General features: G+C 34.8%; 1 protein-coding gene and 1 long non-coding RNA gene across 3 annotated transcripts; both read right to left on the bottom strand.

Moving 5' to 3' along the window:
• Positions 1-12729: 12729 nt before the first annotated feature.
• LOC145012866 (uncharacterized) lies at positions 12730-14635 on the bottom strand. The gene is made up of 2 exons (XM_078971668.1): positions 14418-14635; positions 12730-13739 (listed from the first exon to the last, which is right to left on the bottom strand). The coding sequence occupies exons 1-2, from the start codon at positions 14435-14437 to the stop codon at positions 12929-12931; spliced, it is 831 nt and encodes a 276-aa protein (XP_078827794.1). The 5' UTR covers positions 14438-14635; the 3' UTR covers positions 12730-12928.
• Positions 14636-16301: 1666 nt separating this feature from the next.
• LOC145013069 (uncharacterized) lies at positions 16302-17863 on the bottom strand. 2 transcript variants are annotated; one of them, XR_013664818.1, is made up of 3 exons: positions 17685-17863; positions 17420-17487; positions 16302-16810 (listed from the first exon to the last, which is right to left on the bottom strand). It is a non-coding gene; the product is annotated as an uncharacterized LOC145013069 (long non-coding RNA). The 2 variants fall into 2 exon arrangements; XR_013664819.1 differs by having other exon boundaries at positions 17689-17863.
• Positions 17864-18082: the final 219 nt, after the last annotated feature.

Genomic DNA, 18082 nt, shown 5'->3' with positions numbered 1-18082 from the left:
TAACATGCAAATAATTTTAGACAGAACCATATATTTATTTACAGATTTCGCTTAGTAGACATAACCTTATATTTCATACCCAATAAATGTTATTAGTTGAGACAGAAGAAGTAAAAAGAAGTTAGAAGAACCTGGTGTCGTATTATAATAATGTTTCGGTTGAATAAAATCAAACTAAGAATAACTAATTAACATGATATATTTTAACTTGTAATTCAAAGCCACATGAAACACAAGAAGAAAAATTAGATAAAGAAGAAGAACCTTGAGCCATCTAACAGAATAATATTTGCCTTATGTTCCTTGCCTTTGCGTGGAATGTTCTTTCTTTTCTTGACTTTAGTGGGATCTATAAGTGATGTATGTGGGAATAAGTGATGAGAGAATTGTATATATAGGAAACAATATTATTATGGAAGGTGAGAATATTATGCAAATTAAGGATTTTCTAAAATTATTATAGGATGCGAGAATATTATACAAATCAAAATTGAGTGATTGAGCATAATCATATCTAAAATAACCTAAAAAATACTAAGTTATCAAACTTACCCAAATTTTGAATCAATTCATCACCTTCAACCCTGCAATTGCTAATTTTAGTAAATGATTTGCTAATGAGAAAAAATGGTAAATATTTACTTTACCTCTGACTTTTTGTAAGGTGTCCTCTCCGTTAACGCTAGCTTTATTCTGTCTAGTTCTAACACAAGTAAATTTAGTAATTCTGGAATTGTAATTTATTGTCTTGTATTCGAAATGTCCACCCATGATACATGTATTAGCACAAATGATGATGCCATCATATTCGTAGTTTCTATCACAAACAATCTGGGAAAAAAGATATAAAAAGTTCTTTTAAAATGAAGATGTTTGAAAGAAAAGTGAAAATTGGCAAATAAACCAATGAAGCATACCACAAATTTGGCCATTTACATGAGAAGTGAATAAAAATTGAAGTGTGCTTCCTAAATTCCTGCAATAGAATTTGGCAGTCGGGCAAGCAGATGTTCCTACAGATCATGGAGCTTTAGAATTAGAATTGAAGCTTATTCGATTCTAGCTTCAAGATTCTTTACATTATAAACAAGGGCCTAAACATACTATGAATTATAAGAAGTTAATGGTTACAAGACCTGTCGATAAGAATGTTCCGTTCATGGTGAACAATGAAATAGGATGCAATTCCATATGTTTTATCAGGAACTCTCCATGTCAATGGGTATTGGAAATGTTTTTTGAACTTCTAAAATATCATGAGCTGGTTTTTCAGTAGAGATTGAGCTTGTTGGACATGAAAGTAATGCCTGAAAACAAAATCATAATCAGAGTAATTTCTATATTAATTATAATGCCTATATCTTCATAAACTATATACCACCTTGACATAATACTTGAAGAGACTTAAAGCATTCATCTTGACAACTTGGCTTCTTCGAAACAACAGAGATGTTATCAACACAGGTGAATACTTCCTGAAAATATCAAATTCTTAATCATCTATTTTATAAGAAAACAAATTCAACAGTATTGTATTTGGAGAATTTGTTTTGAAGTTAACGTAATCAACAATATATTCTTGGAATCATTGAATTTGAAAACAGTTTGAATGGAAAAGCACTTGATCGACGATTAAAGTCAAAGTGAAGGATGGGGTTAGTTAGGTTTGGAACAATACCTGGTTCATCGGCACCATCAACGCAGTCACAAAATTCTTCACCGGGCAGGGTGCCCGTCGACGCTTAGCCAACGGATGGTGACGTAGGTGGGGGCAGCAGCGAGGGTTCATCACCAGAAAATTAGTGTGAGGGAAAAGAGATCGAGTAGACGGAGGGTGTTGTGAGGTTGGAGAGTGGATGTTGCATCTCTAGTTGTGCGATGGTGGTGTGGGAGAAAACAGGCGCATCCGATTAGGGTTTACTGTGTATAGAAATAAGGAAATGATATTATTGTTTCTCACATTATGTTATTTTAGTTAATGTAATTAAATAGCTACGCTACATGTGTAGTGAATAAGAAGCATAACATGATTGTACATGATGTATTGGGTTGTGTACCTCTTAAAATTCAAGAAATGTTGAATATGCTTTATATAATAGTAAAGATATAATCATTATGAGAATACGTGATTGAGACCTGAAATATGGAGAAATGTATATAAAGGACTAAAATTTTCATTTTTCGAAAACTTAAGGGGTAGAGACGAAACTTGTTATCCGATCGCTAGAAATATATAAATTTTAGACTTAAGTGTGAATTTGAGAAGTTACATTAAGTAACGAGTAAGAATGGTACCATTCTTGAGAAAATAAGGAGCATGAGGGACCAAATGTCGAGTGGTGACTAGTTAGATGGGGAGTTCTTCCCCAACTGAGGGGGGACACGATTTGGAGAAGGAGAAGAATATCAATGACGATTTTGAAGAGCTTTCATAGAGTTTGAACTTTCTTAAAGTGAATATTCAATTGAGGATTCACCAAGAGGATCATCTAGTGGAGTTATAAGGTAACATCTCCTTTATTTCTTTGATCTAAATTCGACATAGGGTTTGGATTGTTGCCCCAAATATGATAATGGTGATTATAATGGATATTAGTTGATGAATTCATAGAGTGTTTTGGTATTTGAACTTTCATTTGTTGTCACACCCCCGAACCAGACGGCGGAAACGTCCGGGGGCTGTTGTGACTCAATTGAATACCATCACCATGAATATACATGAAACATAACATCATACATCACCAAGCATTGGAATAATACAACTGGTAGCGTTTACATCCATTACATTGTCTCAAAATATTACATTCCCCAAAATACATTGTTCATTGTTACTTAAACAACCGCAAAACAATCATAGAGTACAGTCCTTTCTTCACTTATCTGTTACCTAAGAATACAAGTATTTTGGAAAACGTCAACATATGAAATGTTGGTGAGTTCATAAGTAATGTTTAAAATCCAATGTTTGTATTGTTTTGAAAACCACCAGAAAATCCGATATTTTCTGAAAATAGTATAGCGTAAAAAAATATGTGAAGATCCGTGAGTATGCTTGTTTGTTTTCTATAGATGTAAGCGTACGAGTTGTGAAATTCGGCGTGTAGTTCGTAAGTGTACTAGTTGAAAACCCTAGGAAAACCCGACGTTTTCCTATCACTTTGCTTTACTTAGTTTATGTGTTGTTGTTTCGTTACGTTAGAGGTGTTCGTTGAGCTCCGGAGGCATTGAGTATACAGAGGGTGGTGAATTGTTGTAACGTACGTTAATGAAAACGTCCAGTTGACAACCGTACTAGCGATCCCTTAGGCGTCACTCGCACTTATTCACACAACTCAATCCTCCCGGACTTGTGTAGTCCCACGACCGAAGAGAAAAAGGGGAGGTGCGAAACCCTCGGTATTTCCCTACGTCGTTCAAGACCATTGCAATTGCGAAGGGCCCAAAGCCCAACCCGCAATCGTGAGTTCCCGACTTTACTAGCAGCACCGAAGGACCCTTGGGGACCAGCAGCACGTTTGCCATTGAAAGTCCTTTTACACGCGGTTAAGTCGTATTAGACCCAACTACATGTAAGCAAGTATCCTTTGGGCCTAAAGATCATGTCATCGGGCTAGCTAGGCTCAACAAGCATGATTTGCAACTTTTGGGCCTAAGGAGTGTACGTCGACGTATTGAGTAATTTCCACGAGAGTATAGAGTTCCGAGAGTTCCATATGTGTATTGAGCGTTGTAGTGTTAATAGTTTTGGATTTGTTATTGATTCGAGACCGAATCAATTCGTTTGATAACGATTGTTAGTGATATTGTGTATTGTAATTTATCGAGAGTCGTAGTGTCAGTCTTTGTTCACAACGAGTGTATTGAATTATCATTGAAAATTTTCTGTTTACAACCCCTCTTTATTTTGTAAATTTACTTTTTCACCCCTTTAGGTAAATTAATTTCCGGTTTAGTCCTTAAACCATTTTTCTTGACATTTTAACACCAAAAATTATTGAAATTAATATTTTTCAGCATATTTTTCATTGAAAACAGTTTAAGTCCCTGAAATTGCAGTTTTCTCAGTTATAACCCTCCTTTTTCGCAGTTTTTACAATTTTGGCCCCAATTGGAAAATTTTTGCAACTTTGGTCCTTTTTAAATTTGAAAAGCATTTTAAACCTTTGAAAAGTACTTGTAACACTAGTAGTCCACTGTTTTACAGAAAAAAACAGTTTTGGCCCTCCAAAACAGAAAATTTTGCATAATGGGCCCTATTGGGCCGAAATTGTCATTTTTAGCCCATTAAGCTTGAAATTTATGTTTTTAATCCTCCAAAAGAGTATATTTTCAGAAAATACATTATGGAAACTGTTTTGACTCATCTCACCCATCAGATTTCGAAATATTTCATTTTGGGCCCTTCAACTTTGTATTTTTAACATTTTATGTCCAAAAAAAATGAGTTTTTAGCCCAAAGTATGTATTGTTAAGCCACTTAGCTATTTATCTTGGTATACTTTGTATGTGGTAGTATATTTTATGCTAGTATCATTTAACATAAAGTATATCTCGGTTTTTAGTGATTCATGACTAGATCTAACATCATAATCATACAAAACACACATATAAGCATAGAAATCATACAAAGCATACACATAATGATAGATCTACACCTTTGATTGTATTCTCCCCCACAAAAACTTATAAAAACCGAAAATAAGGGGGTATGAAGCTCACCTTGGGGTTTGGATTTCGGTTTTGATGAAGATAAGAAGAAGGCGGTGTAAGTTATGGCTCTAGTTAGCTTCTTGAAGTGATCTTCGCATCTTGATGGGTTCTAGGGAGCATAATCACGAATTTAAGGTGATAAGAGGAGATTTTCGAAGAGGTTAAGAAGTTAAATCATAGATCTAGGTGAGAACTTACCAAAGTTTATGATATTTCCTTGAAATCCTCTTGATGCACAAGCAAAGTTTCGAGATTTTTGAATGGAGAGGAAGGATGATTTCTTGAGTAATCTAGAGAGAGTTTGTGAGGTGTGTGTGTGTGTTACTCACGGCCAAACAAGAAGAGAGAAGGAGAGAGATAGAGTTGCATGGAGAAATGAGATGGCATGGAGGTTTGGAGGGTAATGCATGGATAACCACCATATAATAAAGAGGTGGCATGCATTAGTCAACCCTTCCTCTTTTCTTCTTGGATTTGGGCCTTGGGCCGAGAATTTGGATGGAAAAGGAAAGATTTGGGCTTTAAAGCCCTCAAGCCCATATAGAAGTTAAGTTGGATGAGTTTTGATCTAAAAGAAATATAATATGATCTTCACACTTGGTTGGACTAGTTTAGGTTAATCATGGTTCAAAACTTTTAATTCATTTCCTTCTAGGCCCAATATGGCCCAAAATGTTGAAATAAATTAATGTGGGTCCAATTAGAGCCCATTTAAGGGTTCTAAGCCCATGATAGTCAAATTGGAAGCTTATTGGTCCATTTGGGTCCAATAAGGAAGTCCTAGTCCAAAATGGACTTAATCGAGGACTTCTAGGGTTTCCAATTGGTTGTTGACTATTTGTAGCACTTGCATGATGTATTTGATTGAAGTTTTTGATGTCATTAAACAAGCATCACACATGCTTTTAAGTTTTTGATTCAACCTTTACTTGAATGTAGTGATTACAAGACACAAAATTTCTAGTTGTGACATTTGTCATTAATCAAACCTTATTTAGTTTGATGGAAATTTGATAGATAATTTGAGCTTCAAGCGCCACTAATAGAGGAACAACTCCTTGAGCTTTGAATTAAAAGTGAACAAATTATTTGATACTAGATTTTATGTTAGTTTTGGTTAATGGACTCATATGTTCCATAAAATCGATCCCTGATTAAATTATGTGGAACTAGTGAGATGTTGAAGCTTAGAGGTTTCACCTATGGTGGAATTATAGTAAGAATGTGAGTTAAAAGAATAGAGAATGATTAGAGGATGGAATTTGTTGGGTTCATTGCCTTAAAATCAAATCCCTATGATAATCCATGAGTTGATGTAGGGAGTATCACTAGTTGAATCCATCATGGGTATTGGAATTGGAAAATGAGTTTTCTAATGAGGAATCCATAAGAGTTTTAAAGAAAATCTCAATAATTGTATGAATTATAATGTAACCCTCAAAATTTTCAACCAATTTTTTTCATTATTAAAACTTCCAAAAACATAGCTTTTAATTTTTTTCAACATATTTGTCAAATACATAACACCAGAAAACAAAGTCAGAATATCCCAGAATCCACAAATATCTCATCAGTAAACGAATATGTACAATCATGCCACGCCTTCCCACGATCCTGAGATGTGTCTGAAACACATTTACACCAACACTGTAATCACGAAGCTTAGTGAGTTCCCCAAAATACCATATACACAAATAATTAGCCTCTCATGGTTGTATCTCGATAAGGACTCTCTGGTCATGTGTCTCAGTGAAGACCCTCCGGTCTCACGTCTCGGTATGGACCCTTCGGTCATAACTCAATATATACACAGAATAATATAACAACATAAATCACAAAGATAGAATGCATAACACATATCTCGGTATAAGCAAACAAGACCCTCCGGTCACACAAAAATTACCACACAAGCAAGTATAATGAGAAGACTCGCATCTCGTAGAAAAGCAAGTAAACTCGCACCCGAACGGCCGGTGTAGACTCCTCCTAAACGTGCCACATATAATTCTAATTAATAATAATATCAATAACCCCAAATTACTAGACCATGCCTCTCAACTAAATCTCAGAAAGGTAAAAAACCATTATGCCCCTCCTTGGTCAAAAGTCCTCAAATTAACCTAAACTTAAAAGTCAATCAAAGTCAACGCCCAGCGCGTACGCTGGGCGTACAACTGGCAAGGCATGCGAAGGGGATTCTCCACCCTATGTTGCACGTAGCTGGGAGTACGCACGACCTATTCCTTGGTCTCTCTTTTCTCACTTCTTTTGGTCTTAATTTGTTAAGACAAACATTCCAACCCTGGATCTGGGCTAAATAAGACCTATTCCTTCATAAAGTTACTGACTTTAAGCCTTTGCATGGCTAGTCAAGACCCAATCTAAAAAACTCCATTTTTCTCACACAAAAGGTCATACAACTCATGCATGGAAAGATAAAAACGCCCAAGCACTCATTTTTATGGACTAGAACACTCTAATAAACCAAAAAGGATAGAAGAATAGCTATGGAGTTCACTAAACTCACAAAGTTCCAAACTTGGGACCTAAAACCCTAAAAAGGACCCAAAATAAGAACTAGAACATACAATGAACAAGTTTTGAACTTGATATCTCTGGAAGATGCACATACTGAATTAGAGATCAGATCCACAAGATAGAAGCACAAACTATCATTCCTTCAAGGTTCCTTCTTCACCAAAAGCTTCACAACAACACTCAAATGAGCCACAAGCACTCACACAAGCTATGGAAATGAGATTAGGGTTTGGAGGAGGTTGGAGACTGATAATGGTGGCTAGAAATGAGGTTATCGTGTTCTTTAAATACGGATACAAGAAGATATTAGGGTTCCACTTTGATCCTAGTACGCCCAACATACTAGGGTCAGTGCGCAATCCAAGTAAGAATCATTAGGGTACCAGAGATCAAGTAGGGTTGGGATATCGAGTGTGTGTACATCCGAGCAAATTACTGATATCTTATGTAGTATTTTAGAGAGGCATCATGGTAGGGACACACCACAGACCAGGGACCAGTGGAGGGGTGTGAGCGACGAGGAGCTCCGCCAGATGATTCATGATGAGGTGGGTGCTGCCATCCGCGACGAGATTCCAGAGATGTTTGGGTCTATTAAGACCACCTTGATAGAGACATTCGATGAGAGATAGTTGCGCTTTCTGAGGCTGCTGTTGTTGCGGCCACTGCAGCTGTAGCTGCGGCTAGACCGCAGGGTGGTGATGCGTTACTGTTCTTGGAGTTCAGCAACACAAAACCACAGGAGTTTGATGGGACCCAGGACCCGATTGCGGCGATGAGGTGGATATCATACATAGAGGGATGTTTCTTTACTTGCTCGTCTCCTGAGCATTTGAGGGTCCGGTTCGCACTGAACCAGCTTCGCTTGGGAGCGAAGGATCGGTGGAAGTTTGTGATGGCGCATTATTCTGTAATATATGATTCTGGGACGAAATCTGATAAATATTTTTTTAATTAATCATGCTTTTGGACTGTATTGGAAAATGAAAATTTTACCCCTGATTTTTGGGTCGTTACGGTTTGTTGTGTTGCGACGATCTGCGGAGTTGTGGTTATGATTGCTACTTGCTGAGATGGGTTAACTATTGGATGCCATAGATTAGCTATGTAGGTTGCTGTCGTTTCAGCTGCAGAGTTGAATGGTGTCTGTGAGACTAGTGTGCGATTTGAAGCGTGTTCTTCCTGGATGGAAACTTGCCCTCCGTCTAGTGGCTGCATTGGACGCACAGGACTTTTCTCTGTTGCCCCCGACGTCGCTGAAATTTCGCCTGCCATCTTTGCTCTTTGGGTTTGCTTCGTGGATGTATTCTAGAGATACATTTGGATGACGCTAAATGTTGTGATATGCCGGAAATGGTAGGACCGAGATCAAGGGTGGGTGTTGAGTTGGTTAATTCTCCTGATATCACAGTACAAAGAAAAGAGATGATCATTAGACAACGTTCGGGAGTGGTTCCTAGGACGAAGCTCCAACGATCAAGTTAGAATTGATTTTGCTAGTTTGACTTTTCTTCTTTAATGTTTTTTTTTCTGAGGGATACATTAACACACATAAATCACCTCAAACCACAATGACCATTCGTGTAATTTACTCAATTTGTATGTGATCTCCTCACAATATGTTTGCAGTGTGAACTAAATGTGTGTTTGGACTGCAAATGCAGTTAAAATATTTGGGCTTATTTAAAAGTCATTAATTTGCCTCAGCTAGCTCATTCCAATTAATATATGATTATACTCCTTATCTAATGTATATTTTTTTTTTTGGTTTAAAGCAGCGTAATAACTTGTTTAAGTACTTCGATGAAACTAATATTATCTCTCTAATTAGATGAAACTTGAGAATGTTAGAAAAAAATGTTTTTTTTTCTTAACTTCTAAAAAAATGCTCTGCAAATTTGTTACCCTCTCTCCTTGATATTGACATTTCAAAAAAAAAAAGGATTAAACTTCAAGTACCTAAACTTTGAATTTTGCATAGATCCTTATTATGTATATGTTTCATTGTGGTTTTGATATCTCAAATTAATACCATTAGCTTAAGTTTATTAGTTCATACTAAAACTCTCTTAAATATTTTCTATTAAAAAAATTAAAGGACCCACTAATTTTAGGCCACCCCACCCTTTCTTATTCAAAAATTTGACAACCACCACCCGTAACTCGGTTCACCTCTAGAAATCACCACCAGTCATCCTAATCACCCTCGTTCATCTCCGACAACTACCACGGGTCACCACCAACACCAAATCAAATGAAACTAAGCCTTATGCTCAGATGTAAAAAATCCAAATGCAAGAATAAACACATATTAATAAAACTAAATTCATGTTTATCTTCTCAAAATTCTACCAAAAGCTACAAAACTTTCCACATCCACATGAGCTTTAACAAAAGGACCGAATTACACAAAGATTTACAGGTTTTGATGGGGAAAACGTAGTCACAACGATAAATAACAATGCAGAATAATACTTCGTTTAACTAAACTATTCCCATCTTAAATGAACTTTTTATGATGCAAATAAATAGAATATTTTCACTTGCAACAAATCAGCCCCAATGCAAGTTATATGATCAATATAATCAACCAAAACCAATTAGTAATCAATCAATAAAGATACCAGAATTTTAGCGTGGAAACTTCTCAAGAAAGGAGAGTAAAACTACGGGACTACTAGAGCCACTTCAAATCTACTATCACGAATATTAGAGCAATACAGAATCTTCTCTAGATATACTAAAGGCATACAATAATCATCATATACTTGGAACTAAACCGCATCAAGCATATGGAATCAAAGAAGCAAAAACAAAGAAGAATATCACAAAAAATGTTCCTGATTTCCAACAGCCAATAGAAGCGACGTTTCCCGAGTCTCTGGAGCTGATCTCGACAATTTAACCGTTGGATTTGAAGGTCTCAATGTTAGGAAGCTGATGTCCAAAAATCAAAGAAAATGGACCCTTGGATCTCCGGGAAATTACCAAATACTGTAGGTGTATCTTCAAAACGGGAATTGAGAAAAAAAAAAGACATTTTTTTGCTTCTTAGTTCTTACTCTCTCTAAGTCTCTTGGTGGCTGAAATTTTTTATGTGTTAATTAAATTAGGGCATGTAACACACACACACACACATATATATATATATATATATATATATATATATATATATATATATATATATATATATATATATATATATATATATATGGGCTAAAGAAGTGGGCTTTTCTCATAGACTAAAAAACCCAAGAGAACCGCAAGACAAAACAATAGTCTTAGTTGAACATATACCAAATAAATTGATTGAGGTTCGAAAAACAAAAGAACGTAAATACATGAATCATGGATGTTAGTCTTCATGTATCTCTGAATGCAATAATTGAAGGTTGGCACACACATTAACGGTCTCCGTGATTCCATACACAACACACATGATTATACGAATACTAATTTTGCAAGAAGAAAATTTAAATATACAAAATCACCAATGGACGAATAGGTCTCATCCTCCTTTAGGTATGTAATAACTCCATCAGATCCTCCAAGCAATCGAGCTTATGTTCTGATTTTATCTGTTAGACCAGGAGATAGAAATGTCGAAAGAGAATGGTATACCAACGGCCAACGAGTGAAGATTTCAGATGGTGGAGGAGGGCAAAATATTTCACAATAAAAGTTACTATTTCTTCTTATCGCCCCATGGAAATACCCACAAAACAAAAAATAATAGCTCCATGGAATGGAACGTTGGTGGCATTAATTAAAAACATGGAGGTGGACTTTCAGGTGGGATTCCGATGGTCAAAGACGGACGTGTAAAATGTCCACTGCCGCTACTAGATTTCGTTTCAGAAGGGCATTGCTTTTATTTTATTATTATTATTATTATTATTATTTGTACAACGACTAGAAAAATATGCCATCAGTATAAGTCCCAACAACAAAGAAATATGCCGCATAAAATTTTACTCCAAAAACTTGTAAAAGAAAGAGTCCAATGCAATCTAACAAGTAATAGCCCAAAATAACCTTAACCCATACAAAAACCTACATATTTTACTCTATATTATAACCCAATTTTTTTTTTTTTGAATAACTCAAATTTTTATCTAACAAATAATAGTTCGAACCTTAAACAATACATAATGCCCAAATCATTTGTTTGTGTGTTTTTTTAAGTTCAACTTACAAACTATATCAAACCTAAAATATTTGGTTTAAAGCACGGGTCTCCTTATTGTTACTAAAACTATTTTTTTTAGTATAAGTTCTTTTGGGTTTGAGTTCGTCTGAGTTTGATAGGTTTCATAAGTTTGGCATGTTTCATGTGTTACACGAGTTCTGTCGGGTTGGTATAGGATTAATTATGTTGTGTTTGTGTCGTGTTTTTCAACCTACTTATAAAATGTATCGTGTTCGGTCCATCACTCTCAATCAATTTTAATGTCTTGACCCCGACACAACTTATTTTTCATGTCTATGTTATTATATTTGATCGTAAAAAAAATGGTGTCACCATTGCTAGACATTCCTGTGTCCGCCCCTACTAATGGTGCTCAAGACTAAGGTTCAAATTTGAGAGAGAGAGAGAGAGAGAGAGAGAGAGAGAGAGAGAGAGAGAGAGAGAGAGAGAGAGAGAGAGAGAGAGAGAGAGAGAGAAACTTTTTAAAAATAATTTTTTTTAAAATAATTAAAATAATAGATAACAACTAGTAATTAATAAAAAAATATGAATTAACGGACTTAAATTGACGAGTGTCGACTCGAATACCAAAACCATGATTTTTTGACAAACTTTGGACTGAATTTATAGTTTTTTAAAATAAAAATAAAAAACTTATGTGATTTTTTTGGAGTTTAAATGGATATTTACAACAAATTTATGGAACATAAAGGCTTTTCTATTAAAAAAGAAAACATTAAAATATTTTTGTTTTCGAAAGTCTCACATTTTTTAAAGTTCATATGAGCTTTTTTTTCAATGATATTAATAAGTCCTCATCAATTCTGAAGCAAATGCTAAACAATACAAAAACAATAAAATAATATCAATACAAATACATGGGTCCTATAAATAAATTGGTAAAAAGAACTTGATCACTTAATTGAACAAGCTCTTAGTTGGGTTGCATTCTCCCAGTCAGTAACCGAGACTTCAAGCAAAATAAAATGTTGATAATTAACAATGAAACTTTAATGTTCATATTGCAAACAAAACACACATCTCACTTATTTAACTTGACAATGGAAATAGATCATAAGCAATGTTAAAGAAAACCTAAAATTCCAAATCATATTATTGTCTCATAAAGACATGAGAAAGTTATACAATTTATGTGATCAGACACCAGTTACTTGTGCCAACAAACCAATTAACTCCTAACATTTATTATATATACCTCGACAAGAAGTCATTTCAGTTTAAAGATCATATATAAGGGTCTCCAGGCATTACTAAAAAACCAAACACAAGACTAACCAACTATAGATCTATTATATTCAAAAGCTTAAAAGATAACCATACCATTTACACTCTATTTATTACCTATATACAAAGTAAAAAACCTAATCCCCTTGTATCAGAAAACCCACCGAGAACTGGTTTATAAAAAGACCCAGTAAAAAAAAAAAAAAACAATACTGTTACAGTTAGTTCATGTCCATCTCTTTCAACCTAATTCAGTAATTCATGATCAAAACTCAAACCCAACTCTGCCATTGCAAAACTATCATCTTCAGGTCTTCCTGTGTTCAAGAAATCCAAACAAGAACCTTGCCACATGTCTAGATTGTTTGGTTCATAAGTAGCAAAATCATTTGGGTTCAAATTGGGAACAAAACCATCTCTTTGATCCAAATCCTCAAGAAGCTGATCCATATCAAACATCTCATCTTCAGGTAGCATTTGAAAGTAACCTTCACCAATACGAAATCCCACATCTTTTTTCTCCTCGATAGGTTCTTCTTTGACCAAAGTCAACGGTTCATCATGTCCCATTTGCAGAAGATCACATGTAGTGGTGGTAGAGTCACAACTAGAAGCAGGTTTAGACATTGACCGAGAACAATCATTTGTTGACTGACAATTTGGTAGATTGAGTCGGGCAGAAGGTCCATACATTGCTCGGGCAGCTTCGTCATAAGCTAGGGCAGCTTCAATGGCTGACCCAAAAGTTCCAAGCCATAACCGTTTACCCCTATTGGGTTCACGGATCTCTGCTACCCATTTACCCCATGTTCTTTGCCTCACTCCTCTATACTGACACCTTGAGTTTTCAGGTCCTCCTTTACCTTTCATACAACCTTTCTTGGACCCTTTTGCAGGGGCTTTTCGGGTAATGTTGTTATTTTCTTTCCACTTGGCAATTGTTGCAGCCACTTTCTTTGGTGCATCACGCCTGCTTCTTGTTTTCTTCTTTCTTGAAGGATCCATTGGTAAAGAAGATGTATTGGAAGTTTGACTAAGAATATCCATCTCAGTGTTTCTGTAAATACACAAGCATCAAGCAATGAGCAAAAGCCTCCTATTGGGGTTTAGATGAAAGAATAAGTGTTTCATACAAGCAAGAACTGAATACTGGATCTTCAAGGGTAACTCATCTACATCATTGAGATTGTAAATAACTAGGGTTCCAAGGAAAGAGATTAAAGATTTAAGATCCAGATTAACTTGATAAATTACGTCAGTTGAAACAACACCATAAACTCAATTCGATTCAGTCCTAACTACACATTACACAATCACAGTTTATTAATCTGCGAACAGAAATCGCATAAAAACAACATTCTAATCAATACCAGTTTTATAAAAAACAAATGTCATATAGAAACTCATAGGATAACAATTCATTTCAAGTCGAATATGACCAGGTATCTAAAGTTCATCAGGCATCAAATATCAAATCGATAGAATCAATTCCGCCAATATCGACTATTAACAAACCAGAGAATCAAGCATTGTACGATTAATGCTTCCAAAACGCCATCAAAAAATTAAGAGGTTGCGTACTTATGATTCATAACACAGAGCACAAATTGCACAAATCCAAGATAAAACCCTAGTCTAAAGTCTCCAAAAACAATAAGTAAACTAAAGTTCAAATGTTAAATCCAGATCCAACGATTTTCACATAAAATAACAAAAAGATCAGACGCAAACATACCTCTCTGTGTATCGAGTCATACTCCACAAAATAATTAGAGATTTATTCTGTCTTGACGCCTTTGAAATCTGTTCTTGTAGAAAATAAGAGCAAGAGGAACAGAAGTAGAAAATATCTGTACTTAAATGTAATCCGCGAACAAGTTTCCTTTTCTTGCAGAAGTTTCAGAAAAATGATCTGAGCAACTTTTGGGGTATTTATAGCCTTCTCTAGATATTTTCGCGATTGATACCTTTGAATATTTTATTATTTATAATATTTTTCTGTAAAGATCTGGATACGTGTAGGCGTTCGTGGCTACTGGAAACTTCTGCGCGTGTCGATAGGAGCTAACGTTTATCCCTTGCTGACGAAGGCACCCTCGTTTTAGCTTTATTAAAAATTGTCTTCCAACTTTCTTTTAATTACACTTATGCCACACGGTTACAACACCAAGAAGAAATCGCTTTGTCTTCTAAAATCATGTTTATTTGTTTATGGTGTGCTCACAATCGGTAATCCAATCTTTAATTAAAAAAATTATTTTTTCTAATAGCCACCAATCAAATTTAAACTTTTTTTTTTTTTTTTTTTTAAATTTATTGATAACCTAACTCACCCAACAATTTATTTGAAAAAATTTCATATATTTTTTTTTTTAAACTTCAAAATATCATTTTTATTCAGCTTAATTTCTCAATATCATATTTACCTTTCATAAACCTTTCAAAATATCATATTTGTTCAAATCTTTTTTTATAATGTTTTAATATTTTATAATCATTTTTTTATACCTTAGAATTATTATAATAATTAAAAATTTTAACCCTATTATCCTTATGTCTATGATAATGGAACGTGAATTACTAAATTGTTAGAATGTCGTCCTTTTGACAAACAAAAAAATTCATTCCAACCCTCTCTATGGAATGTATGTTTTGATTGTTAATGTTCTTTTATTATTATTATTATTACTATCATGTTGTAGATGGAGGATATTTTAGATATTATCATTGATATTTTGATGTTTAAAAAGTGCATATAGAATATTTTGATTTTTAAGAAGGACATATATGATATTTTGATGTTTTAAAAGGATATATATGATACTTTGAAAATTTATGAATGGTAAATATGATATTTAGAAATTTTATGAAGGGTAAATATGATATTTAGAAATTAAGTTAGGTAAATATGATATTTTTGATTTTTAAGAAGGGCATATATGAAATTCTCCAAATTTATTTTATATAACACTTTCATATACATAAAAAATTATATTAATATTATATTCAATTGATTTCGACCAGAGTTTTAGCATCAATTCTGGATAATTTTGGAAGTTTTATGAAGCTAGTTATGTGTTGGTGGAATATGTCAGTTTCAGTCAAATGGTAGGACCTTGTTTCAGTCATTTATGAGGATGTTTTTGTTAACGATTGAGGTTCGTCATTCCGTTAGATCTATTGGTATTTCACCCTTTTAGGTAAGACCGTGAGGAAAAAGAAATGCAGTAGATCTTGGGTTGGTATTGGGTTCTCTTGAGGTTATGTATTGTGGTAAGTTCATTAGATATTGTCGGGAGGGGTGTATGTGGGTCGAACAAGAAAGAAAATGAGCACTTGGTTCGAATTATAGGCATGGTTCTTATTTGGGTTATAGCATTTGAGTTGGAACAAGATTACAATGACCTATCTCATTTTTTGGTTGAGTGTGACCATGTTTTTGTCTAGTTTTGTGTTGGTGACAACATGTTCTGTCACACCCCCAAACCGGAACGACGGAAACGTTCGGGGCGGATGACTTCATGTGGTAACGTAACAAATGAATACATAGTAAAGAAAGCAATACAACCATTATATATATAATTGAAAGTTTACATTGTTCAAAAGAGTACATGTTCAAAACCAATTACAATATGATGCCAAAATATGAATTTAAACTAGTGCCGCAACGTCCCTTCTTCAAAAGTTGTTTAGTACCTGTAATTACTGACTCCCTGGGACATACAAGTAGTTTTGAAAGAGTAGATCAACATTTAAGCTGGTGAGTTTCATAAGCATTTAATGCTAGTATTTGTATGAAAATGAAATGGTTCGTTTTTGTTTGTTAATTAGTGTGACATCCCCAAAATCACGGCCAGAAAAGACCGGTTTGTTTATGCTTTGTTTAAAAATCAGAGTAACATTTTAAATAAAAGTGTTGCGGAATTTGTCCCAAAACAATAACATGATAAAGATTTATCAAAAGCATTTCCATAGAAATGTATTTCATTAAAAGACTCGGGATGTCATGTTCGTACAGATCAAAAGCATAAACAGTACAATACAAGCCTTACTACATTATTTCATATCTACAGGCCTATATCCGTAATCCCTCGTCCAAACATCATATATATGCTCAAGCGCCACTACCTGTAATACATAAAACTGAGTGGGTCAGGCTTGGGAGTCTGGTGAGCACATAGGGTTTTCAACCCACAATAAATAAGTTTATTAATTTCATCAATCAACAATAACCCGATTACCCGTTCCCGTTATCCTCACTTTACGTCCCTAAACACCTATCATAAGGGACCTAGCCTAAGGATCATCATCGGGACGGACACTACTGCTAAGGGGATTCCTCAGCAATAAATGTCCTAATAGGCAACCATGTGGGGGATGGAGTACACCGGTGAACACATCGTTCACAACACCTACAGGTTGCGAGCCTGCTAGTGTTCCACTGGACTGTCTAGAAGAGTCCGTGGTCGTCATCTATACTCCGCTAGATGACTGGATCAACAACAACAACATCGAGGCCTCTCATCATTTTATCACACATTACCTATTACATCTACCCATGTTTTACCCCAACATTTTCGTAGATATAAAATGCATATACAGTTTAAATCATTGAAAACATGTATAACAACGTTCATCTAGCATAGATAGCAAGTATTCAGATAATATGCACACATAGCACGTAATTTATATAAAATACTTCATATCTATGTAAGTTGAAAGTAACTGTGCACTCACTTGAAAAGGTGGTGATTCCGAACTCAGACAGCGCTTCGCTTCTTAAATAGAATTTTCTTCGACGAAACCTAGTATTATTACCACTAGAGTTTAGTCTATTATTCGCCGAGACTAATTAATAGTCTAGCTATTATTATTATTATATAAGCGTTAAAAAAAATACTTATATAACCCATAATAATAGCCCAAGTATTTATTATAAGTTCATAATAACAATACTAATTTTAAATATAAGCTATATTAAAATAAGGTAAGCATAACTTACTTACAAGGGGGTTTTAGCTAGGAGTCGGGCTCTGCAGGGGCAGAACTTCGTCGCTGAATCTTTCTAAGAAATATTCGTGCAGCGCTTCAGCGCTCACCTTACTATACTAAACTATAGAAAGAGAAGTCGAATCACGAGGGACCGAAATGCTCGGGGGATAAGGAGAGAAAGACTCTTGAATCAAGAGAATGGTGCAAGAAATATGAGAGCCCAAGGCTCTTATTTATACTAATTGAATTTTCAAAAACTACCCTCCATAATTACTTAATGACCTTTTAGTTATATAAACAACTAAACACTCCTCTATAATACTATTTTAAATGGATTTAATGATATTTGTACTAAACTAATGTCGAAAGAACTCAATATTAGTCTTATAATGACCGCATCGTCGATAC

The sequence above is a fragment of the Lactuca saligna genome, chromosome 8 (assembly GCF_052625555.1).
Source record: "Lactuca saligna cultivar CGN05327 chromosome 8, ASM5262555v1, whole genome shotgun sequence".
Taxonomy (NCBI): Eukaryota; Viridiplantae; Streptophyta; class Magnoliopsida; order Asterales; family Asteraceae; genus Lactuca; species Lactuca saligna.
The sequence above is the reverse complement of the archived record's forward strand: the minus strand, read 5'-3'. Positions and strand labels throughout refer to the sequence as shown.